Consider the following 25,240-nt stretch of genomic DNA (forward strand, 5'->3'; position numbering starts at 1 on the left):
TCACTGTTTGTGTAATTGTCTTAGTGGCAGGTGCAGAAAAGGATCAACAGAAACCTAACCCATGACCATTTCAACTCTTTATTCAAAGCGGCAGTGTCTCCACTGCACATGCAAGTTTTATCATTTCTCAACCAGCCATTTAACAGAAATAAAAGAAAAAGTGGCTGACATAGTGTAGCAATGCGTCACGAAGGTTCAGATATACAGTCGAACCCGGATATATCGAACTCGAAGGGGATCGCGAAATAATTCGATATATCGATAATTCGATATACAGAAATCGGCTTGTGACGGCACTTACGATGCGAAAACGATACCGTATTTGTCGCGTAATCAACCAACTCGCATAATGAACCCACCCTCCACTTTTGCACCCGAGAATTTGAAAAAAAAAAAAAAAAATGCGTTAAGGCTAGCTCGCTCACATGCAAGCGACGAGCGGCAGCGACATGGCGAAAATTTTCAAACTTGTTGGAACTGCGTCCCTCTCGCCGCTCGAGCCACCGCGGCAGCTCAAAACAAAGTTTCTGTGTTGGTGTTGCATGTCGATGGCGCACGTCAGTCCGTTTCGGTCGTCTCATCCACAGCTCATTGGCAGCGTGCCAAGATGCTGCGCAGCGATAACGTCAGGGCGCGTTTATCTTTTTATAGCTCCTGCAGTGACGGGGAGCGAACTTGGCAGAGTGCCCGTGATGGCTTGATTGCACAAGCCTGGTTCGATTTATCACGCCGCGCTTGGGGCGGGCGTCATGATCGCAGCAGCTGACCGCGTGCTTTCGCTGATTCATACATGCAAGGATAAACGATAAAAAAAAAAAAAGGAAAAAATCCCCTGCCGCTTTTTAACGTCCGCAGCCGCAATATCTTACGCTACGCCGCGCGTACAGCCCAACGATAGGAAAGGATGACTCTCGCAAAAAAAAAGAAACAGAGAGCTGGCGCTTCTTAACATCCGCAGGCGCCATAGCCACGTCCGCCGCCGCGCCGCCGTACGTACGTAGAGGGTTCGCAACACACGCTGGAGAAAGCGTCCGACGGCTGTCTGAAAACGGTCCGAGCTGGCTTGGCGCATGCGTTGCGCGTGCTGAAGGAGAGAGATAGCTCAGCAAAAGAATGGGCACACCCACGCACATGGCTTGCAAACGTCATGTGTTGGCGCGCGGGAAACGACAACTGCAGATGCGCGCGCCTTTGGGGAATGGGCGCGGCGCTGCCCAGACCAGCCGTCGCCGAAGTGTCCCCTCTCATTCCTTCCGCGCGTGGCTTGAAAACGTCACGCGGCAAACGGCCAAGGGTAATGCGACCATCTTTGGGGAAGGCACGCTTTCCAGTGCGTGGTGTGGAGTTCGATATATCGAACGACCGGTGAAATTGAGTTCGATATATGACGCGGCTTTCCTATACTTTTACATGGGATTTTCAAGGGGATATTTCGTGAGTTCGATATAACCAAAATTCGATATATCCGGGTTCGGTATAACCGGGTTCGACTGTACTTTGAAAGAAAGGGCATTTCGTGGCAGCCAGCTGCCCTTGAACTTTTCTTCCTTAGCTATTTGTCAGCGTCGTCTTCTTCGAAGCAGCAGCTCACATTTCCCCAGTGATCTTGGAAGATTTTCCTAAGTTACCAACATGACAAGGCTGAGCAGGCTGAGCTTATGTGACAGCCCCTACTTACCTTGCTTTCTTGCAGCTACGACTTGGGGCACAGTTTCCAGCTTAATAATGCAAACTTGAAAGGGGGGAGTTAGGAAAGCCCCAGTCTGCTGACCAACCTTTCTGTGGAGGAACTTGTCTACAAAATTTTTACCATTTGCTTTGGAGAGATTTCAGAAAGCTTACCGTTATTGATAAGCTCATATGCTAATTTGTAGAGTGTAGTGCGTGCAACGCGTAAAATTTTGGATCCCATGCCACTAGCTGGAAATACATCCTGTCAGATAGAAGCAGATCTGTGTGAATGCATTTGCTGTGCTTTTGCATGTGCACTTCGTTTTGGATTATGTGAATATTTTTTGAGAGCTCAATAGACTGGTGTCATTGAGCTTTGGTGGTATAAAATAACGTTCATAACTAACCAGTATCACCTTGCATTTGGCTGGCACATTATGGCTTAAATTGTTAGTGTGCCTTTATATTGGAGGTATATTACTATTACTGCTGCTAGGTGTACTCAAGTGAAGACAAGCCCTTTTGTTGAAATGTTGGTCAGCATAGTGTATGCTTCCCTCCCTTTCCTTGCTCAAAGTTTTTGCTTATGGGAAACCATCTTCTGTTCTCACCCATTCTGTAGTTGAGTTATGAAAAGCTATATAGTGGTTTCACACAACAGTGTACTATTTCACTTGAACTATGATCAGGATAGAGTGATATTGTTAAGGTCTCATTTTTAGGGAGCTGTATGAGAACTTCACATTTTAAGTGGATTGCTACTATGGTCTTGCGATATTGCAGAACATTTTTTTGTTCAGTTCATTAGCTGCTGGAAATTTGAAACCCTCCACCACGAGGTCCCTCATAGTGCGATTCACTTCGTGGTGTTACACCCCACATACCAATACCAACATGAACAATGCTTGAACTGTTGCTGGGACGTAGTAAGTCAGGGTTGTGGTTCCACAGCCAAGCACTCATCATGCTAGCATCTGTTTGGAGTGCGACCGAAGAAATTAGAGCAAAGTGCAAGAGCCTCATGTATGCTTAGTTTTTTACCCTGTAATGAACTTTCTTAATGAGCACAGATGGAGCAGAGTGAAAATGTGCTGCCTGCTGTGAAACTCGTGATGTTCACATCTGGCAGTTTCTGACCGACAGCAGGCATCAACTGCCAGAGATGCTTCTGAAATAACTTGATGGGTTTAGTTTAGTAGTGGCTTCAGTAAGACAAAAATTTTTTGAAGTTATTACATTTGTATTTCTGCTAGCATGTCTTGTTCGTTCAGCGAAAATATCTGTCGGTTGCAATGACACCATTGCGTTACCTACAATCGGTTGCAGTCTATGTACTTGGGCTGGGCCATTCACAAGGTTTCAGGTGGTGCAGTGCAACGGTACGTGGCCTAGATGAGAAAAGGGGAGAAACAGCACTGAAATAACGCCATTTCAGCACTGTGTTTGTCCCCTTCTCTCATCTAGGCCACATGCCGTTGTGCTGCACTACCTGAAGCTATGTTTGACCAACTAGCCCTCCAGTTCATGCTGTACCATTCACAAGGATAAGCAGAAATCATAAGCAGGTTTGTATTTTTTTCCATTTGTGCCTTAGAACCCGCACTGTGGCGTCCTTGGAGCCAAGTGTGCTCAATTGCCCAATCGATGCGCCATTTTTTGCACAGGGCTTCAGTACATTTACTTTGGTTTTCTCTGCTGTCTCTCAAATCAGCAGTGAAGATGGCCATAATGAAAACTTTTACTAATCTCGTTACAAGAGACGCTCGGTTATAAGAGACATTTGAAAATGGTTTGGTTGGTTTTTCTATGTCTGCCATGTTAACAACATTGCATACAAGAGACATGGTTACAAGAGACACTCGGTTACTAAGGACAACTTTTTCAGGTCCTTGGAGTAAATTCTTCACTATTTACAAGAGACACTACCCAGTTGTGCTCATGTAATGCATCTGGAACGTACCAACTCGTACATGATGCACTTCAGATTCCCTTAGCTAAATTCTGTTCCATATCAGTGCCCTTTTTATTATGTATGTCAGGAACTGAGGAGTGCTTCCCCATGATTGGAAAGTCAAAACGGCATCGCATTACTGTTACCTACGAAGCAAATTAAAATGCATGAATGACATCCAGCATTTTTAACTCCTCACTGTTAAAATTTGATCACAAGATGAAAGCTTAGAATCCTGATGTCTTTCTCTTCTGAATCATCTGAGGGTGACGAGCATGCAAGAGTGCCTCAAAGGTATTAGAGCAACAGGAAGGCTTGCAAAGTGAAGTGCTTTACCTCCAGAATTTGGGAAGGAATACACTCTGCACTCACAAGAATACATATTAGTAGGAATAACTTCTTTAAGCTTTCCTGAACAATTTCCTGTTAATGCATGTGAATGCATTTATATACTGATGTGCAGTAAACTGATCAACACAGTGATTTTAGAATTTTTGGTTACAAGAGACCTTGCTTACAAGAGACGTTTTTCGGGTCCCTTGAGTGTCTCTTGTAACGAGGTTTTACTGTATTCTTTTTTGTCAGTTCCACCACACCTAGCATATAACATAGATGAACTACCGATAATAACGTGGATGAATGATAAAAGTACCAACTTTGACACAATTCAGAAAGTAATTTGTTCCAAAAGGCACCATGCCATACATGGCATTTCTACCCTAGTGGTAAAATATGACCCAAGAACTGTTTGTTCTCTGCAGGGCTTCAGTTCACTAGCCCTTATACTGCAGGTATGGCCATGTGACAGTGCAATTCCCTACTGTAGGCTGATGACTGCAATAACGCTATTGTTTTAATTTGACATGCAGGTTCACTAATGTGTGCACAATTGCAGTGTGTGTTGAGAGTTGTATGAGTTTATCTCAAAGGGACACTGACAACAATTTTTATGTTAGCAGAACCCGATAGTATGATATTTCGTGACATTGCCGTCACTTGTCCGGCAGCAAAAGATGCATTTATTGATGAAATATTGTGATAAGAAGATAAGCAGCGCATTTTTTTTTTCCTGCTGGTTGAATTTAAACAGTTCAACCCAACTACATAGTTCGATAAAATGACGCCGTGCCTGACTGCTGGCCTGCATTGAGCGGTGGGGTCCAGCAGCAGCCGAAATGAAAGCATGAAAACTACCGCTGGCCTTTGCGGCACGCACGGAGGCACGAAGTGCACAGTGGTCTAGCGTAAGGTAGACTGCTGTAAACTCAATGAACATATGTTGCAGGTGCGCGGCGAAACATGCTCTTCCAAAGACACTTAGCCATTTCAGCTGCACGTCGAAAATGAAATTATGCGAGCACGCCTGCGCTGAAACATCACTGAAACTAAAAACAAAACAAGGCCAATTTAGGTTGCCTTTTCGCAGTCATCTCCACGTGATAAAAGCATGTTATTTGGAGACAACCTACTATTCGATTCAAACATGCAGTGTAATTAAAATTTGTCAGTCTCCGAGATCTATCACGCGTTATGCGACTCACATTTGCGAGCTTCGGCCGTTTCGGTTGTGGCGGCGATACCTGTATCTCTATTCTTGCTCTGTTCTATCTTACTAAAACTTTTTTTTCAGTAAGAGTGGTGTCCTTGTTATCAGAAACTGGCATTTTATCGACGCAAGCTCACTTCACTTGTCTGTTCAGTGTCCCTTCAAAAAAAAAAATTTAGCTGTTTCTTCCCCATTTTGACATTATCTACCACTTGCACATACTTAGGAGTGTTGGTCTTGTTGCATGACAATTCAAATGGATCAGTCGCTGCTAAAACTAACTCTGCGAGAGCTACCACTGCCGAGGGATTGAGTTCCAAATTGAACTTTGTTGACGCATTAGACACACCACAAGCTGCCTTATGAAAGTATGGAGGCAACATGCTTGCTCTTACATGTTTTATTTAATGTACAGATGCCACATTCAAAACAGCCAAACATGTTCCTACAGAATAGTTTTCTTCGTTATGCAGCACACCACTTGATTACATTAAAGTATGTTACGTACAGAAAAAAAAAACTACTTGTAATCTTCGGTGGTAAACATCCCCTGCAACAGAAAATAAAATTTTAAAAATTATGGTTCCTTCCAGAGCCCAAGATTCACTAACTGGGTACTATAATAAAGCGGCAGCTGCCATTTTCAGCACTGACAGCACTGATACGAGAGCAGCACGCTAACTACAAGCTGGCTCTTGATGTGCTCACGCCACATACAAGTTTGAAACCAAAGTGCGTTTGTCACCTTTGCTCTCCTGAGGATCGAGTCCTTGTTTGGGTCGTAAGGTTGGTCTTTGGATGGTATTTCCAGGACTGCAGGTATCGATTGTGTGTGGCTGTCAATCGCATGTCTGATCATTTCAGCTATCTGCACAGAAAAAAAAAAAAAAAAAAAAAAGACAAATTTCGCTTATATGCACTGCACTTGTGTGTCTGCATAATGTAAATTCTAGACAATGACTCGCAATGATAACACATTCAGTTACAGGAATAAAAAGAAAGCATACATTCTGGTTGATGAGAATAATATCCACGTCTCCACGCTTGACGAAGTTCTTGAAGCATTCTTCTATTTCCGAAACACTTGTATCTGAAATAATATGGCAAAAGGTTTAATACACGGCATTAGTAAGATCAAGCTATTGCGATCCTGCAGGCAATACAGCGGGCCACGGACCCATTGTTCGGAAATTACAACGAATACTATAGCGGCAAACGTACTCTTGTCAACAACTTTGAAGTTAGGCTGTCTCTGCTTGTTGATCTCCCCAATGCCACCGAGAAGAAACCCAACACAGGTATCCTGCGACAGAAAGAAGCAGGTGTAAATATTCGTCGCACAGGGGTCCAAATGCCTGGCCGTTGGAAGCAAGCCTAACACCGTCATTGTGGCACAGGGCGGAAATAGGAGTTCCAAGCTCGTTCTTTCATTAACTTTTGATAAACGCAAAAACACCACTACGATGTTGGAAGGGAGGCGATGTATCTAAGTAAGTACACGGCAGTTTGGACACAACCGAAACAGCCTGTCCAAGGCTTTTTGCAGACGCTGAAGGAGCACGATACTAAAGCACACGCTATTTTTGTTTGCTCACCTCATCTCCTATAATGGCAATAAGCTTTCCCCTCGCGCCCATAATTTCCTTTGCTCGAAACTGTGCGACACGGCAACAGCACCCAGCCGAAGTCACGGGACGTCAAACAGACGAGCAGAAATGTTAGAACTGAGCAAGCCTCCCTCTCTCATCCATAGATCTTCAGTAGACGGCGCTAGCATAAAGCGCATTTCATAATGTATGCAACGTACGCCTTTACTTTCATTAAGTTAACAAAGTGTTTAATTTTTTAACTTAGTTATAATAATGTATATTTTCTGTAGAAAGTACAAATTGTATACAAGCTTTAGTTACTTGTGCATTGCATTTGACGCATTATTTAAGTTGTCTTGGTACAATGTGCCTTATTTTCGATTCCGTTTTTAGGGTTTTCCTGCGCGGACCAAGTTGAATCGTGAGATCTGAAGCTAATATAAATGCGTAAGTAGTGTGTTTACATTATTGAAATGAGTTCAGGAGAGCAAAGCAACTGTGGAACAAAATTACAAGCTGCTTCACTGAAGGAAGCCCGAGCAATTTCGCTGCGTGCTGAAGCCCTGAAGTGAAGTATGCCGAGCATGGTTGTTGGCAACGTTGGTCTATTCAGGGTGGGAATCGGCCCCTTCAGTAAATCGGCGCTGCTGGCGCTAAACATGGCGTATAGTAGTTCGTTTTAGTGTTGGTGTGATGTGTTTTGGTCGTGCCGTTGTTATTTTTCTTGTTATTGCCTCAAGGTCGCAGTGTGTTGTGCACTTTTTTTCATGGACCAAATGTTGAACGTCTTCTTACAAGCAGCAGCACTGCCCGGTGAGTGTACCGTCGCGATCAGTGCGTGCGCACAACGTTGCGGCTTCCGTCACCGCACGATCGTTCCTCAGGTTGGCCTCTCGCTCGGCATCATGGCCGAAACCTAAGGTCCTGTCCCGTCTAACGCGATGCGTTTGCGTAAGGTGTCAGACAGCGTCCGCTGTTTCTGCGTTGACGACCTGCGCTCCCTCACATGCTTTTGGAACTTTGGCCGGATAGTTTGATGTTTTTTGTTTTGTGCACTGTGGTCAAGAGCGTCGCGACGCCTCGCATGCGTGATTGTTTGCGGTCCGAACACTTCCCGTCAGTTTGGGATCCTTCGATCGTAGACGTGCTGGTAAGCGATGCCGAGTCTGCGCGGGCCGTGATTTTGACACACACATCTTGAAAGTGGTGCTGCATGGTGAAGTCCTACCGCATGCGGATTCTCGCGCGTGCGGTGCGGCGGCACTGGGTGAAGCACACTTTTAGGGGACACCGTCGTCCATGATCTTGATTTTGACCACTCGCCGCCGTGTTTTTCCATACTCGTGCAGCACTGCCAAACAAAGTGGAAATTTTATTTTAGCGCAGTAAATTCACACCTTACGCTTGACGCACTACACAGTCGTGCACTTCTGCGTATTTCCGTCGCAAATTTTGTCGACATCAGCTCGAGTTGTAATGAGCTCGATCTAATTAACATAATCGCCTTTGCTTGACAGGACTTTGACATAAGGCGCCGTACGGCCGGTTAACTACGAAGTCTCTTTCAGGGACATAAACTTCAAAAAGAAGAAGAAAAAAAAAAAAAATCTAGTGCATTGATCAAGTGCGGAGTAAGCTTCTGCGTCGAGTTGCGAAATAGACCGAGTTCGTCCGGCAAAATACCAGCCGTAGGTGGGCTTTTTTGCGAGATCCATGGAAGTCGAAAAGAGCAGTGGGTGTCTTGCGATTATTGATTCGTGGTGTTCGAAATGCAGCAGGTCCTTTCGGGCGGCTGTAAATAACCTGCGTACATATGCTGTGTACACATTGTGTAGGTGAATACAAGCCAGACTGCCTTCTGACGGTTTGCGCTGTCCAGTGCTAGGTGCCATAGTCACGGTTCTGCAAGATTTAGTACATAATTTTATGCATACTACAGTTATTTCTGTTCTTAAAAATATATATATATATATATATATATATATATATATATATATATATATATATATATAATACATTGAATCGGATGTAAGGTTTTCACTGCACCTCTGTGCACCTTTGCCTCAGCAGCAACTGCATTATCCAGGTTTTAGAGTGATGGCTCAGTCGACTTCTGTAGGTGCATGTTTGCATACTGAGGGTAGTGTGACGAAGAAAAGAATGTACGCAGAACTTGCAGGAAGGTTCTAAGTATGCTTGTTGGAGGCCGCAGCTAATTCTTGTTGACTTTTATCTTTCTTCCAAAACCAGTCTTTAGTTTGAGATAACAACCTTTTGGCTAAATCTTTGTATGTGGAAGCCTTGACTTATAACATTTTTTCTGTTGGCAACCTTGAGCAAAGGCAAACCTGCAAATATAGTGCCTAGAATATACTATAGTGCCTAGAATATATACTACTATAGTATATTCTAGGCACTATACTGCAAAGGAGCATGAAATCTGTCTCAACCAACAAGGGCTCATAATTCGATTCCTGATTACTAATTGAAGCATGCCCCAGATTGCTGATAGAAAGCTTATTTATGTTAGTAGATTCCATGTCGACATGTTGAAAATTGTACTGGTGTTGGTTCGTCATTAGTTTTTAATCAGTGATTTGGCACGCATTTTACCATGTCCAGGTATTTCGTTTGATACCATAGATACAGCTTCTGCTAACTTATTCATTGCTGAACTGCGAAATTAGTTGTGTTGTAGGTTCAGGTAATAGACACATGAAAAGTGTGTTTTTTAACAGCAAAAATGTGTTTTTTGTAGTGTTCCTAGTGCGAAAAAAGGTATTGCCACGTTTCCTTTTGTGATGTTCATTTTTCTTGTGCTGTACTTTTTTGCTGGTTGAGATATAGTTTGCTTTTTAAACCACAGTATGCGTACCTCAAAGGAAGTTGGAGGCCGATTGCCTATTGATCTTACTGAAGATTCCATCAAGGACTCGCGGCTTACTGGATAGGTTTTGCAATCTAGAAGATCTAACCCAAGCATCGTCTCTAGTTGCTCTGTTTAAAGCATAGTTGAGCAGTGGGTATGCCAAATGCAATGGATTTTCACCTGTGTATGCAATTGAGATGTTAATTTTTTCTCTTGCTTGCAAGTCACTCTAGGCATTCTTTTCTTTTCTCATTAATGATTAACATTATTGCTTTATTTTAACTCGCAGGCCTGTTTATTAGAAATCTTGCTAGCTGTAAGATAAGTGTTCGGTTATCACTAGTTTAGACCGTAAGGTCTGCTGTGAATCTTTTCCTGTCGTCAAGTTTCATTTCCTCATAAGTGCACAAAGAGCACATACTGTTACTTATGAGGGAGTGAATTTAATTGCTTGGCAAGTGCTGAATGTGGGTTTTAAGAATGTTTGTTTTATTATATTCATCTGTACAGTACTGCAGAGATAATTTTAGTTCTGGCAGTAGGAACGAATGTTTATAATCTTTCAACTTCAACACAAATGTCAGTAGCAGTAGTGCTTGCTTCAAATGAGTGAGTAAAAACGTAATAAAGTGTAGAAAAATAAAATGAGAGATTTCTAGCACTATAAATCACGACATCGCAGCTCCACACTAGACAGATGTCAAGATTACAATACACTTGCTATAATGTAAGCACCAATGGCTAAACTTGCCGTTTTAAAGCACACTGTGCATATTCCCTAAATTCTGTCATGCGTTGAATTGATGTGTATGTGATGGTGGTTTTTCTGTAAAAATCTCATTATGAAGTAACATTTTTACAATAGGAGTTAAAGATGTAATAGACATATACGTCCAGTGACTAAGTGCACTTCAAAAGACTCTGGTGTCTGTCTGGTTGCAGAGGTATGTAAGCATTTTATTCAGAGGTGTGAGTACTTGCAGTTTTCCTCTTATTCTTCGTAGGCATCAGTTGATCTTTTTTACGTGCAATTAAAATTCATTAAGTCCTTTCAGTATTTATTGAATGCAAGCGTTTATGTGTTGCTATGAGTAATCTGAGAATGCTCGAATTAAGGTGCCTTATCAAGGGCTTTGGAATGGTTGTTAATGCCATGGATAGCAAGTCTGCGAAGTCATTGAAGCGGTCTGAGTCCTCTCTGTTTGGATCGGCTGTTGAGATCATTAGGTGGTGGGATCATGAAAGTGTGAGTTAAATAAGGTTGCTTTATGCATAGCAAGCAGCCCATAACATTGCTTTGAAAGCTGTGGGCCATTTTCTGCAGTTGTTTCGTTCTCGGCCTTCTTTTGTAGTTCAACCACTGTTTATGCCTTTTGCGGGCCGAGATAGCAGGTGGCATATAATAGACGCATTCCTTTAACGTCACGAATAGCAGGTGGTAATGAAAAAGAAGCTGCAGAAATACTGAATTGTGAAAATATGGCCGGTCATTTGACTAAACAGCATTAACCCTTATGAGAGAAAATGCAACATTGAAGATGCAGTCATCAACACACTGAGCATTGAAAATTTCTCACATTTCTTGCATAGAAGCAGATTCGTAGTGGCTTTGGCAAAGTAGGAACTACAGAGGGGATGGAAAAACTTGTAAGCACACTGGGGGAAAGTTTTCAATTGGTTGCTGATGCAAATTGCATATGAGGCCTTGTAAAGGGAGAGATATGCAAGCGGTGCCCATCAAAGGTATGCTGAGGATCACTCCGTACCGTTTTCATTTTTAGTAGAGATTGTTTCACTTTTTGTGGCGGTGTTGATTCTTGTTTGATAGTGAAAGAAGGGCCTATTGCTGGCAAAATTGGATTTGAAATTTGGAACTTCTTTTGTGTTGCACGGCTTGATCCAATTTTGGGATATCGGGACCAAAACGAACTCTCCGATCTTTACATGAAAGTGGATGGGTGTTGTAGTCATAGCCTTGTCTGAGGGATCTGCACTGACAACAAGTCTGTCTTGATGTTTGCAGTTTGCTCCCGAAAAAAAAAAAAAAAAAACGAAAAAAAAAGAAACTGGGCAGGCATCAGTGATGCGTGCATTTTATTTTTTGTTGGTCTTTTCTAGTTTAAATGCCAATTTCCAGTGAAAGAGGCCTTTCTCTATAAGAATTTGGCAGTCTTTCAGTATAAGGCAACTCTAGTTTTTCCTCCGTTTGATGTAATACTGAACAGATTTTTCAGTTTTGGGAAAAAGGTTTTCTGGAGCTAATTAAATGATGTGGGCCTCTCTTGTTAGGCTTGTTTCAGTACAGACAGCTATTTCCATTCTGCTTTAGAGTACTTACTTTTTGCAGCTTTATTTTTTTTTTTTCCTTTCTGTTTTCTGCCGCTGTCAGTAACAGTAGGCTAATATTATACCAGGTAAGCATTATTCCTAGATTTTGTTTAAAACAACCGCCTGAGGACTTTTTTCATTCCACTTGACTTCTTTCTGTGTGAAGTTAATGCTACTGCGCCTGAGATTAAGCAGAGGTTTATTGTTGCCATGCTTCTAGTTGTTAACACCCTTTCCTGTGTTCCTTCGGTATTGTCGGTTCCAAATTAATCTGGTGCACTTTCATGTAACATGAAATTTTTGTTTCGGTGTGAGAGACGTTATGCGAATATGTATGTCAGCCTCATTATTTATTTTATTTCCATAGTGTGCACACTTGACAGCTCTAAAAGGTGCAGATAGCCAGTGTTCTGAAAGAGTTTGTGTGCGTGGGCTGTGTTTTCATGACTTTTGACTGGGTAGTGCTTGTGTACACAGATAAAAAAGAAAGAGTATTTGACAGTAAGTTACTGGACACAAATGTAACATGTGCAGAGAGAATACATGCAAATATGGGTCGAGTATATTGTGTGCATTACAAACAGTGAAGGACTTGTATGTTTGTTTTTGAAGTGAGTAAAGTCAATGCGCAGGCACCGAAACACATTGTAAGCAAGCCTAGTCTTTTCTCGGTAATCCAATCGTTAGGAGGCAAATTCCTTCGAATAAGCGAGAGCCATTTATTAGACTTGACGATGGTGGTATCAAAGCATCAGTTCAAGTAAGCTGCTGAATTCAGTTATGTGAGTTTGCATTGATCAGAGTCCAGTGTAGTATTGTAAAACCTTGGGTAGTCTACGCTGGTAAGAGAGTAGTACATCCCATTTACGTGCCGCATCTACAATTCTGGGTGCAACCCATCCCTAATAATATTTTTGTGCTTTTGCCAGTGTGGTATCAATTATGGTAAAGCCACGAAAAGGTGAGGCTGGTGAAGTTGAATGGTTGATGATTGAAGCTGCAAAACCCTAAGTTGGCTTTGAATGCTCTCAAGTCATGGTTGAAAATACATGCTCTTGTGGGGGGGGCACTGACAAGTTAAGTTTTTTAACTTCCCCGAACCCAGGAACAAAAAAATGACTACTGCGGGCTACTTCGCATTTCATTTCATTTGCTTTTTGCCACAGTTGGTTGGAGTATAGCTCAGTAGTGTGAAGAAAGAGCAGTCCCCGAAAAAGGCGCTTTTTGGCTTTCAAACTGGGGATGCAAAGAGGCAGTTGCCTGCAAGCAAGAAACTCGAAATGGTGTAGATGGACAGGCTGCACAGGAAAAGTCCTGGAATCTTTCTGTTTTCACAAAACCTTCTTTTTCACAAGTGGTACACTAAAGAAATATATGTGAGGTGTGTTCTGTTGTAAGTAAACATTTAACAGTATTTAACAATAAGTTGAGAAAATCAAGAACATGTTGGAGTGCTTTAGTTCATACAGCATCTTTGGGACATGATGTCTGCGGTTGTGAATGCAATGGAAAAATGTTCAGATGTGAAAACGTTTACATGATATTTTACACTTTGCTTCCAGCAGTTCTGATCACACTGTAGGTAGATAATTTTCCCTCTCAGCTGGTTAAATTGGAACGCGAAGGGAATATAGATTTGTTGTGTACTGTATTAAGCTGTAGGAACATAAGCAAAAGGAAGTACCTTTCCTTGTCTGTAGGCCAATTTACAAATAGGGGTGCTCACGGATGCCAGAGATAGCCGTGGGTTTATTTGCACCATTGTCTTATGAGGATCGGTGTTCACTTCGATTCACTTATCATGGCTTTAGCTCTGTTTATGCAGATTTGTCTAGGCCCTCAACAATCGAGATTGCTCACCTTGTTATGCCCTTCTTCAAAGCACTTATCAACTGTTATAGAGTGACCACATGTGTCAGTACGCTATGGAGCATGAAGAGTTTATTGGATAGTTTATGTAGGTCACTTTCCCTCTCGGTACCACCAACGGGGCTGACTCCCATGTGTGCATATTGCGGTGTTCTAAAAATGCACTCATTTTAAAATGATGCTTCACGCTCTCACCATCTGTTTTGTGATGTACTTGGCCTTTCTTCACAAAAGGATGATATTGTAAGCTTGCTGGGGAATTGGAAAGCCGCTTCGAAAACTGTTGTTACAGTAATGAGTAATGACCCTAGATTTTATCCGCAGTTGGCGATAGCAGTGTCTCTGTGTTTTGCCTCCGCCGCAAATTGGTGTTGCACTATAGTTATTAGGCGTTACAGTGACCGTGAACACTGTCCCTGTACTTAGGTCTTTCAATTGCATCCACACTGGAAAGATACAGTGCAAAAAGACACAAGACGAAAAGAAGACGGATAGGCAGAATTGCATGTCTTTAAACTTAATTGAGATATCTCGCTGTCTCTCTCTCTCTCTTTTTTTTTTTTCATTTGAGTTGTGCTGTGAATGGAGTGTGGGCTCGGTATTATCTTTGTTTTTAGCCAAACCAAACAGAGGGCACATTTCCTAGCATCCTGGTTGTAGCTGACTGCTGCGGTAATAAATGAGTTGAGCAGTCAGCGATATCCATGTGCCTCCACATAGCATTATGCAATACTGAGCAGGAGCTTTCCTGGGGTTGTATAGGGTAAGGCTTATGATGGATTAAGCGAAATACTGAAAGATATCTATAGTGGCTGCACAACAACCATAGTTCTGCATAAAGAAAGTAACAAAATTTCCTATAAAGAAAGGTGTTACACAAGGAGGCACAATCTCTCCAGTACTATTCACAGCTTGCTTAAAGCGTGTATTCAGGGACTTTGAATGGGGGCAGTTGGCGATAAGGGCTTATGGAGAATACTTCAGTAATCTGCTGATGACATTGTTTTGCTAAGTAACTCAGGGGATGAAGTGCAAAGAATGATTGATGACCTAGACAGGAATAGCAGAAAGGTAGGCTTGAAAATCAATATAAGTCTAAGGTAATGTTTAATAGACTTAGAAAGGAACAGCAGTTTACAACAGGTAAGGAAGCACCGGAAGTGGTAGGCGAATATTTCTGCTTAGGACAGGTAGTAACCACAGATCTGGACCATGAAATGGAAGTAACCAGGAGAATGAGATTATGATGGAGCGCATTTGGCAAGAACAGCATATTGGTCTAGTTGGTGATTTATTATAGGTTAAAAGCGTAACGGGAATACGGAAGAACACGACACGAGCAGCAGATGAAAGACTGAAAGAGCGAAAAAGTAATGTTCATGAAAAGGGCAGACATATCTTAGTACATGTGAGAGACTGCCCTCAGAAACTTGCACCGCAGCATTTGACCGTTGCAAAGTGCTTGAAAAACATAATAAACAGCTTTCGCGTGAGACAATAGAGGCAGCTGAGATGGCTAGACTACAAGAACAGCGCATAAGCAAAATGCCGCTGCTGCTAACAAAAAAGGAACTCAAGATGTTGAACGTATCGTGATTTCCTGAGTGCGCAAAAGTATGTGTATCATGTAGTGCCAAAGTCACATGTTTGTGGCACATGTGCTGCTGTATATGCGGATGTGTGCTTATCGAAATAAACATTGTTGAAAGTCAGTGCTCATAGTGTCGACGTGTTCTTTTGTGTTCCCATTACGTTTTTTGCACTTTTAACCTAAATAGCATCTGGTAAGTACTCACAGATTATGACTAGCAGCTTACTGGTATTGCTCAAGGGGAAAGCATATAACCGTTGCATCTTGTGTGTACTCACCTATGGGGCTGAAATGTGAAGGTTAACGAAAAGGGTTCTGCTCAAGTTGAGGACAACACAGAGAGCTAGGAATGGAAAATGGTAAGTGTAACGTTAAGAGGAAGTGTACTGAGGGGGTCAGAGAAATAACTCGAGTTAGTGACATTATAATGGAAATCAAGATAAAGGAATGGGCATGGTCAGGGCATGTAATGCAAAGAGAGGGTAACTGATGGTTGTTAAGGGTAACAAATTCGATTCCAAGGGAAGGAAAGCATAGAAGGGGCGGAAGAAAGTTAGGTGGGTGGATGAAGTTAAGAAGTGTGCAGGGGTTGTGTATCCAGCTAGCACAAGACCGTGTTAATTGGAGTAATATGGGAGAGGCCTTCACCCTGCAGGGGGTATAGCTCAACTGATGATGATGGTGAGGTGAAGTAGCATGAAACTTGTATTTCGAGCTGTGTGATTTCATGGAGCTTCAGCAGTCCTTTTCTTTGCTGATCACACAGGAGTGCCTTTTCAAGAGGAACTTGAAACACTTTGAGCATTTCTCGTTGCTTTTTCTTGTTTTCAGAGGCCCTTGGGACAAAAATTCGCCGAGGCAGATGTCGCGATGGAAGCAAAACTGGATAGAGCCGCAGACGAAGGCAGCAGTGATAGTGCTGCTGCCTCTCTGCCGCCTGCCGCCACGGTCTCTCTTCCTGCTGCAGCGGCCAGCGGCGCACAAGGTAGCGCCAAAGAGGAAGGTTCCGTTCAGGTGACCGAAAAGGCGAACCCGTCAGATCGGTCGGGTGCTGGGACTACTTCCCTCGATGGAAGAGGTGGCGGTGCAGAAAATGACGGCCACCAGCGCGAGGGCACCCCTGTCGTTCAGCAGGCTGACGACTCTCCAAAGTCGTCCGGTGCACAGTCGGGGACGGCATCTGGTGGAGAAAGCAGTGGGGTTGTTTCCCCGCTGGTGGTGAAGAGGGGCCCCGGCAGGCCACGAAAAGATGGCAGCAGTCCAGTGCAGCGCAAAAAACTGTGAGTTGTTTTACTTACGGGGAAGCGCAAGTACCTAGGATGGGGAAGGGGGCGCCACTCTCGCCACTTTCGGGCCTTTCCAGCTTCTATGCAGGGGTGTCTAAGTGCTAGTCAAGCGAGTTTTTAACTCAACCCTAGGCATCTCATTTCTTTAGCGCAGTTCAGTAGCTGAATCTCCTTGTAATTAATAGTCTCTTCATTTGTTCGGTCAAGAAAGCAGTTTCTTCTTTTTTAGCCAAGTAACGCACATTTGACTGAAGCAGATTGTAATTTCGTGTCATAGAAGTTACCTAAAAATGTTAAAGGGACTGAACGCTGAATTTTGAGCGTCAAGGTTCTTTTCAACGCAGTGGAAAGCTTGTTTGGTAGAATGGTTGATTCCTCAATGGTTTTATGAGAAATGCTCTAGAAAATTTTCACCCAGAATCTTCCGGCCAATACATGTGCCCATTTCTATGCAGTCCGATGCTGGAAACCGTGATCAGCGAACGCGGCAGTGATTGCGTGTTAGGAAAAGTGATGTACCAAAAACTAATGCACATCTCGTCCGTCAAACAGTAAGTAGATATTTTTACTTTAGAGCAGTGTCCCGTTCAGTTTCCACACTCAAGGTTGTTATGGGATAGGCCTTGTTTAGCTTTATCACTGAAATTCAAATCACTGTGGCACCATCTAGAGAAAAAAAAGCTAAGAGCACATAATTATATTGGCAGTTTTTCACTACAAGATGGCACTCGAATTTCTTGTTTTACGTAATTTTTAGAGCCAAAGTAAAATGATAAATTTTCATACCTTGCATATTTTAGTGCACAGTTTGTATGATATGATGCAAAATCTTTTCATATCCGCCATAATCTTATGACACGCACTGGTCAATGTTCGGTCTCTTCAACTGTGAAATTCATAATCAACCATGCTACAGTCCTTGCGCTGTCTGTTCTCCACTGTGTGGGATTCGTTTGACATTCTGATGAAACTAGTGCAAGCTGAAAACCCCCTTTATTGGACTTAGAGCGCCGTTACTTTTTTGCAGACAGTTTATTCATCACATAAAGCGTGTTGCTGATAACTTGTGACACCAAATTAGAGCATTTCGTCAGTTTGCAGGAATTCCACCATAAATATTTCCATTTGCAGAGAGATCGTGCTTTTACATCAGGCTTCATGTGTTGGCAGTTGAAACATGCTAGGCGGTATTGTTAGGTTGTGACAGAAAAAAAGAGAGCTGTTTACAAAAGTTGCTGCGTGACTTTGTCGTACTGCTACTTTGCAAGCTTTGAAAATGCGTTATTCAGCAAGAAAATGGCGCCACTTTGTCCCAGGCACAGCTTCCCTGGCAGGCCCAGGGTGCGATCGCGGAAGCCGAGCTTGCTGTCGCTGGCAGGCAGCAGCAGCCGGACGCCCCCCGGTGGCTCCCTGCTGGATTCCTCGTACGAGATGGAACTGGAGCACCCAACCCAGCCACCACTCACGCCTCAGGCCAGCGCATCCACTTTGGATAGTGGTACATTACTCCCTTTACTCCCAAAAAACAAGTGAGGTGCAGACCCAGTCCACCTCGGCGTCTTCCGTTGTGTATTTTGACTCGTACTGTTTGACCTTTACCCCCTTGCATGTGAGTGAGGTGGATAGTTTTTGGTATGCCTTGGATTTCTTGCAGTGCTCGCTGGCTTTCTTCGGAGTTTGCCAAGGCGTAGTAGCGTAGCAGCAAAGAAAAGACAGGAATGAGGCCCTGACACAAGGTGCTATCTTCCAATAATTTTACTAGAAAAATATACAGCACCTCTAGTAAAAAAAGAAAAACAAGCAAAGTGGGAAAGCAGAGAAGAAACGGGAACAGCTGAAAATTTGCCTTACAAAATCAGTTATAGAAATTCTGGATACCCGATTCTAATGTGCACCGATTTTCCATGCTCAAGAAAAAAAGAAAAGTGCAGTGCCTTTGTAACGTAGACCAGATTTTTATACCTCGATAAAATATGAATCTTGTCTTCACTTGAAACAACCTGCTCTATTGTACTTGCTCTAATGCCATTGTTAAGCATATGGTGGAATTGTCTCAACTTTCAGCTTGGACAAAAAAAAGATCTACATGTTTTCACAAAATGTGTTGTTATCAAGCACTTACTGCTGTCCATGTTAGGCCCTTTTGCTTCGCCAGCCGCATAGCCGTATCTTTCAAGACCCCCCCCACCCACCCCATGGTCAGCTCTCTGCTGTTGCATGAAGTCGACAGCCTCTTCTACTTTCAGAAACATGCCCTTCTTCGTCCTGTTAAAACCATTTAGATTCGACTGGAGTCGACTAGAGTCGACTTGCATTTTCCAACCGCGCATGGAAGATTCAGGAACACCAAATGCACGTGAAGCTTGCACACACGAGGCCTATTCCTATTTTTTCTACCCAGCATCATAGTGAATTTGGTGTGTCTTTACAGCAAATACTTTCACATTGGCTCATGTGCATTCCAGCAACTGCACAGTGCTGCAATAGACTAGGTAGGCGATACTGACACGCAAAAAATGCCAAGCCGCCATTTTGTCATGCCAGTGATGACGGCATGTTGCTAGTGTAGTTTAAGTTTTGTACTCTATTCTAGCATGCATGCCATTTTTAGGTGCTTTATTTTCGGGGGAAAAAAAAGTGCTTATTAGAATCGAGTAAATATGGTGTTTCCTGATATGAGCAATATGTCTTCACTCTCATTTTGGTGCAGCTCATTCTTATGACCAGCCTGGTCTGGCAGAATCTCCAATCGAGAAGCAAGATGAGCTGTCACAGGAAGGGTAAGTGTGGGGCACGCCATTGCACGTCCTGCCATATAGTTTCAGTGCTTACCCAGTGGGGCTGTTGTGCCTTGGCTTCGTTGCTTGCCACGTGGGGGCATTCTAGTTCTAGCCGAGGGCAGAGTCAAGGACCTTTGAAATGGTTTCAATGACGCCTTTAAAAAATGACAGTTGAGCTAGTTTCTCTCTAAAAAGCAAGGTTGTATAGATTTTCAATGTAGGAGCGCTTCTCAGATGAAGCAGTGGAAGACAGGGAGAGGATGTTCTTTTTATGCTGGCGAACTATTGTGAATAAATTGTCAACTGGCATGACTAATATGAAAGCACTAGAGCTTGAGAACGTGTCAAGAAAAAAAAAAACAATCTCTCTGACAATGCTGATGCTAAGTATGACATAACTCTCCTTGCCGAGGCTAACAATTAAGGAAACAGAAATAGTCAGTTTGAAGAGGGAGGAAGACCGGGGCTAAGCAGGAGTCAAAGGATTTGCAATCTATGCGATCAAAAGAAAAAAAAAAAAAAAAAAAAGACTCCTTGCCCACCTCGAATATCGTGTCCTTGGAATCCTGGCATTCTCCTTGGCATGGAAAAGAGAAGTTTTCTCATTTGGCTTTTGGCAAGGCCATTGTTTGCTGAAAAGGAAAGGTGCAGTACCTGTCACACTTCTCCGTGGACATTTTAACCGTGCTGAAGCAGCAGAGGAAGAGAGAAAGAGGTGCTGTAGTGGAGGGCTATGAAGTAATGACCACCTGGGGATCGTTAACGTGCGCGGACATCACATAGCACATGGACACCATTGCATTTCGCCTCCATTGAATTGTGGCTGCCGAGATCAGGTTCGAACCCAGGTACTCTGTTTCAGTTGCCAAGCGTCTTAACCACTGATCCAACACACGGCGGGTGCACTAAAATGTTCGTTATGAGGTCCATTCGATTCAGCTGCACTCTTCGAACCAGCTTTGTAAAGTTCTGCGGCAGTGCGGCAAGCGTGCAGCGCCCGTTTCAGCAGTTCAGGTGCAGCATCGGCACAAGCCGCTTCCAAACGAATGGTAGAGTGCAGGCCGGGCTGTCTGCTAGCCTTGGCGTCGCCAACAAGCTGTGGTCGGTTGTGGGTGCAACTCGCATCAGCCGATGCCAATGACCCGGTTAACTTGATGAATTTTCAAAAAGCACATGGCAATTAAGTTTTGCCATTATCCAGCTGTGATGTTTTTGGCCTGTGCGTTGTAATAAACGGCGAAACGACCTGACATCATTTATTACACTTGTCAACGAGAATGCGATCAAGTTCGCCAAGGAAACGGCTACGCATATTCGCAAGAAGCAGATGCACGCATGCGGTGTAATGCATGCTGATTATATACTTCAAACATGGCTATGTGCGCTTCGATTGCCGACTGCCGCAAAAGGTATGCATTTGCACAACACGTACTTAATGCGATGTGCTATTTGAAAATTTTTATGTTCGGGATGATTAGTGCCTTTGATCTGAGTGGCATATGCACAGATGATAGGATTCATTCATGCATGATTATGCGTTGCGTATATGTATAAAAGTTGACCGCATTCATTATATTGCCACTCACATCAACCGGCGCTAACATGCCGAATAAGATCAATTTTTAAATAGCACATCGCAATGAAGCATTGACACGAAGCAGCCTCGATGCATGTGCACCATGCACAGCTGGCACGAAGCGCAAACAAACTTCGATCATGATTGAAGTCACCATGAATCATAATGCATGCACGTGCTTACTTGTTAGACATGGTTTGAAGTACGTGTCTTCGTTTCTTTGCCGAACACAGGCACCATTCTCATTGACGAGTGGAATATCTAGGGTCGCTTCACTGTTTATCGCAACACGTAAGCCATCGTCGTGCAAGCTGTCTGCTTTCATGCGGCGGCTGCAGCTGCACCATTTCGGCACTGACCACTGAGGAGGTGCACAGTTTTGCTGAATTTTTCGTGAACTCGACCTGCACGATGTCTGCACTTTTTGAAACGAACGAAGTGGTGCAGAGGGTGCCATGTTGCGTTGCTGAAATGAATGGCAAAGTGCAGCACCACAGGAACCAGTTCACTTATTGCAGGTGAATCAAACCTATCTGCTGTCATATGCATAACTAAAAATAAACTGCGTGCTCATTTCGTAGCACTGTCCAAAAAAAAAAAAAAAAAAAAGACCAATACAGGAGGTACGTCGCTAGAAGAGATACCCGACCCTGAAAGGAAAAAAAAAAATATAAACTTTGTCTTGTGAGTAGAGTGTGCATGATTGAACCGGGTGGTCACACGAGCCGTGTCACATAACGCAGGCCCGAGCGTGTGTGTGCGCTGTGCAACCTGGGTGATGGCAGTGCCATGGGGCAGGGCAAGCTGGTGCGCTTCGACCCGACCTTGGGCTTCCAGCCGTTCCGCAAGGCCTCCAAGCTACTGCAGCAGAGGGGGCCTGCACCTAGCGACGAACGGTCTGCCCTCCTGCAGCAGGGGAGTCCTGCACTGCCCATTCGCCGAGGGGGAAAGGGTCTCCGAATGTCTAGGTATGCTCGTCCTGCTTCTTGTGTTGGTCTCGAATCGCATTCTTAAGGTGGCCCTGCAACACTTGTCCGCTATGTTCTAGATTAATTATTTGTGTCACGCAGATACTGAATCAAAAAGAATTACAGGAATTGGTGCGCTAGAACCGGAGTTATTAAGGAATGAATGCTCAAAATACAAGCAGACCAAAAACTGCCCTCAATTCAATTTTCCTGGTCTTTTGCTTTCCCATTTCACTCGCACAATGACGATGCTTGTGGCACCAGTCGAAACAACCTACCTGAGCACGTCACAACGATGTCATGCAAAATGTCTTCTCATGCTTTCCTGGTCATTATGGCACGTCTCTGCTTAACTCTTTCGGGACCGCCCGAAAAGAAGGCAATTGTGATACAACTTGGAAAATATTTTTTTATTCAATGACATTTTCTGCTAGCTTGTTGTAACATATATTGTTATGCAGCTAAATGAACGCACTTTCACGAGAAAAAAATTGAGATGCCTTAAAAATATACATGATATCACAAAAAAATCTCAAAATATAACTTTTCTTCTTAAAAAAACATAAAAAAGAAGGAAATTCTTGAATACGGAAATAAAAAAGAGTAATAAAAATATTTCAGAATATACAAAATGTGATACAATGCCTCTTTTCTAACTTCAAGACAAAAAAAAGTGGGAGGCTTATGTACAACATTTTTTTTGTGTGTGCTTTCTTGCACCACTTGCGCGGCCTGACGCGAGGTTGACGCCATGGTTCTCAATCTGCGCCGCCGCCGCGCCAAAGGTTAAAATCTCTCCCGCGTCGCCGCCTGCCGTGAAAAAGGCAAACTACACCAAAACCGAAAGTTTAGATACTAGACTACTCACTAGATGGCGACACGTGTTCCAATGAGCGGATATTTGAGCTTGAGAGCGCGCGCGATTTGATCGTGCATTTTTACACGATGGCCTATGGCGCGGTCCCGAAAGAGTTAAGTTGAAGAGATCTCTTCTATGCCGCCTCGCAGAAATTGAATGAGGAACAAAGAGACCAGGAGCAGGCAGGGGAAGGAGACATTTCTTTGTCATCATGCACCCTCAACTATTGTGCTTTTCTCATGAGCCCACTCCTTGACCTCTCCTTTCTCTCTGTATGCAGGCATTCTAGAGTAGCGACAAGCGAGTGGCGAGGTCGTTGAATTTTTTCTGCTATATAGTCATAGGTCGTGAAAGCAGGGAAAGTCTGTGGTGCGAAGTAGTAACCAGCGCCTCTGTTGGTGCTTTTCGAGTCACTTGCTTTGCAGTGCATTTGTGTAAAGCAAACATGTTGGTTTCATTGTCTTAATATAAAATACAACAAAGCGACAACAAATTTTTCTTATTGGACACAATTTGTTGGGCTCTTGCTATTTATTCAGTCATTAAACGCATGCCTGTTGATGTCATATCCGCTGCAAAGAACCACCACTGTGTGCCGACACCGTCAGTACCAGGATTTTGATTCTCAAGCAAATTACAATATTAAGTACTGAAATATGCGTGTTACGACAGGTGGTAATAACTTCGGCATAACTGAACAGTTGCAACAAACAAGCAAAACAATGCAGTCAAGTTACGTTGCAGGACCCCTTTAATGTGAAAGTATTTCTTGGCTCATTAGTGCTGTGTGCAGAAAGTGACTGTCTGTGGAAGACCAAAGGACAGACCCAAAGCCAATCCAATACAGTCTACATAACAAGCCAAAAAAGGCAATTGACTGAATCCAGTCATGATTACATGGCTATAATGACTTAATGATAGTGCATAATGACTAGCCACATTAGTCATAGCCCAAATCCAAGTCATATCCAAAAAATACAATCCAGGATCCACATTACAAGCCAGTAAAATCCAGTCATGGTTAAGTGGCTATAATGCCTTGCATAATGCATAACGACTTGCAATATTAGTCATATCCTGAATCTAAGTCGGCCAAGAATCCAATCCAGAATCCACATAAGCCAATACCAAATCCACCCATCATTAATTGGCTTAAATTGGTCATGACAGCTAACAACTGAGCATAAACTGATCATTGCATTTCACTCCTCTCACATTAATTATACATCCTCGAAATTTGAGCTCATTCGGTGCAGTAGATATCTTTAAAGTTAACTTTTATTATTAATATCAGAATCAGCTTTCTGGTCTGGCAACCATTGGCAAATGGCTCGTGAGTGCTTCAACGTAAGCATACACCATTTAGTATTTAGTGTGTGAACCCTAAACTCCCGTAGGATTGCGCCGATTCGCGGATTACGACTGCGCCCCCAGACTGTTTGTTTACATAGCTTTTGTAACGACTGGATTTATGTTGCTCATTCACATGGCATAAAATTCAAGCTGAGCTAGCGATACCTAAACTATCCACTGTTTTTTGCACCGGTTGCACTTTTATTTGTTCACAAACTACAACTGCGCTGCAAGAAGCGCCGTGGATGCTAGGTCCCCTGCCTGCACCGGGTATACCGTATTTACTCGCATAATGCTCGCACTTTTTTTCGCGGAAAATTGATGCTAAGTTGAGGGGTGCGATGATTATGCGGGGAAAATTTTCGAGCAAATGTTTTAGAGTGCTAAAAGCAAATTTAAATAGGTGTGAATCGGGATTCGTAGGTCAGCTATTGTAAATATAACCAAAACGTTACTTTCAAGCAGAACTTACCCTTGTTATAAAAGTACAGGGTCGCCAAAAGCACTTTATTTACTGCACGAATCCTCATCATCACTTCCCGCGTTCCATGGTATAATGCTCGCAGCAGACCATACAGTTCTACTCTTGATCAGAGACTTGATCCGAGTCCTTGTCGACACTGCAATCGCTGTCTCGTACTACGCAGAACTCGTTGACGCCGAAGTGCCTGCTGGTAGCGCGGTTGCTATGCTGTAGCCCATACTCGAAAGCTTTCAGCTTGAAAGCAGCTGTATAACTTTCGTACCGCCCCACCGCAATGCGGCACCAAGAACACGGTAGACGGTGGAACAAAGCAAGCAGCACGGATGGAACGAAGGAACAATAACGAGACGCGGAGACATTTCACAAAATGGCGACGACTGCGAGCATCACGGAGGTAAAAAAAAACAAAGGGGGGCGAGCATAACCGATGATGATGATGATCTACCCAAGCACGCTATCGCCGCCTGGTAGCGCGTGCACACAACGAGGCCAGCTAGGCTCAGTAGCGCTCCAAAGTTGG

General features: G+C 43.4%; 2 protein-coding genes across 12 annotated transcripts in view; one reads left to right on the plus strand and one right to left on the minus strand.

Annotated features, from left to right (window-relative positions):
* Positions 1-5,552: 5,552 nt before the first annotated feature.
* Vha14-1 (V-type proton ATPase subunit Vha14-1) lies at positions 5,553-6,922 on the minus strand. The gene is made up of 5 exons (XM_084607121.1): positions 6,764-6,922; positions 6,390-6,471; positions 6,176-6,258; positions 5,914-6,036; positions 5,553-5,718 (listed from the first exon to the last, which is right to left on the minus strand). The coding sequence occupies exons 1-5, from the start codon at positions 6,803-6,805 to the stop codon at positions 5,689-5,691; spliced, it is 360 nt and encodes a 119-aa protein (XP_084463247.1). The 5' UTR covers positions 6,806-6,922; the 3' UTR covers positions 5,553-5,688.
* Positions 6,923-7,117: 195 nt separating this feature from the next.
* LOC146186354 (uncharacterized) overlaps positions 7,118-25,240 on the plus strand; it is a 196,636-nt gene continuing 178,513 nt past the window's right edge. For 8 of the 11 annotated variants that reach the window (XM_084607122.1, XM_084607130.1, XM_084607132.1 and 5 more), the window contains exons 1-6: positions 7,391-7,570; positions 16,246-16,694; positions 17,156-17,251; positions 18,017-18,198; positions 19,411-19,480; positions 21,800-22,024. In XM_084607122.1, the coding sequence (XP_084463248.1) occupies positions 16,285-16,694; positions 17,156-17,251; positions 18,017-18,198; positions 19,411-19,480; positions 21,800-22,024 (983 nt within the window). In that variant the 5' untranslated portion in view covers positions 7,391-7,570; positions 16,246-16,284. Of the gene's footprint in view, positions 7,205-7,390; positions 7,571-16,245; positions 16,695-17,155; positions 17,252-18,016; positions 18,199-19,410; positions 19,481-21,799; positions 22,025-25,240 lie in introns of those variants that run through there. The other 3 variants (XM_084607129.1, XM_084607131.1, XM_084607123.1) reach the window with 2 other exon arrangements.

This window comes from Amblyomma maculatum, chromosome 6 (assembly GCF_055883805.1).
Source record: "Amblyomma maculatum isolate TAMU_Amacu chromosome 6, ASM5588380v1, whole genome shotgun sequence".
NCBI classification, from domain to species: domain Eukaryota; kingdom Metazoa; phylum Arthropoda; class Arachnida; order Ixodida; family Ixodidae; genus Amblyomma; species Amblyomma maculatum.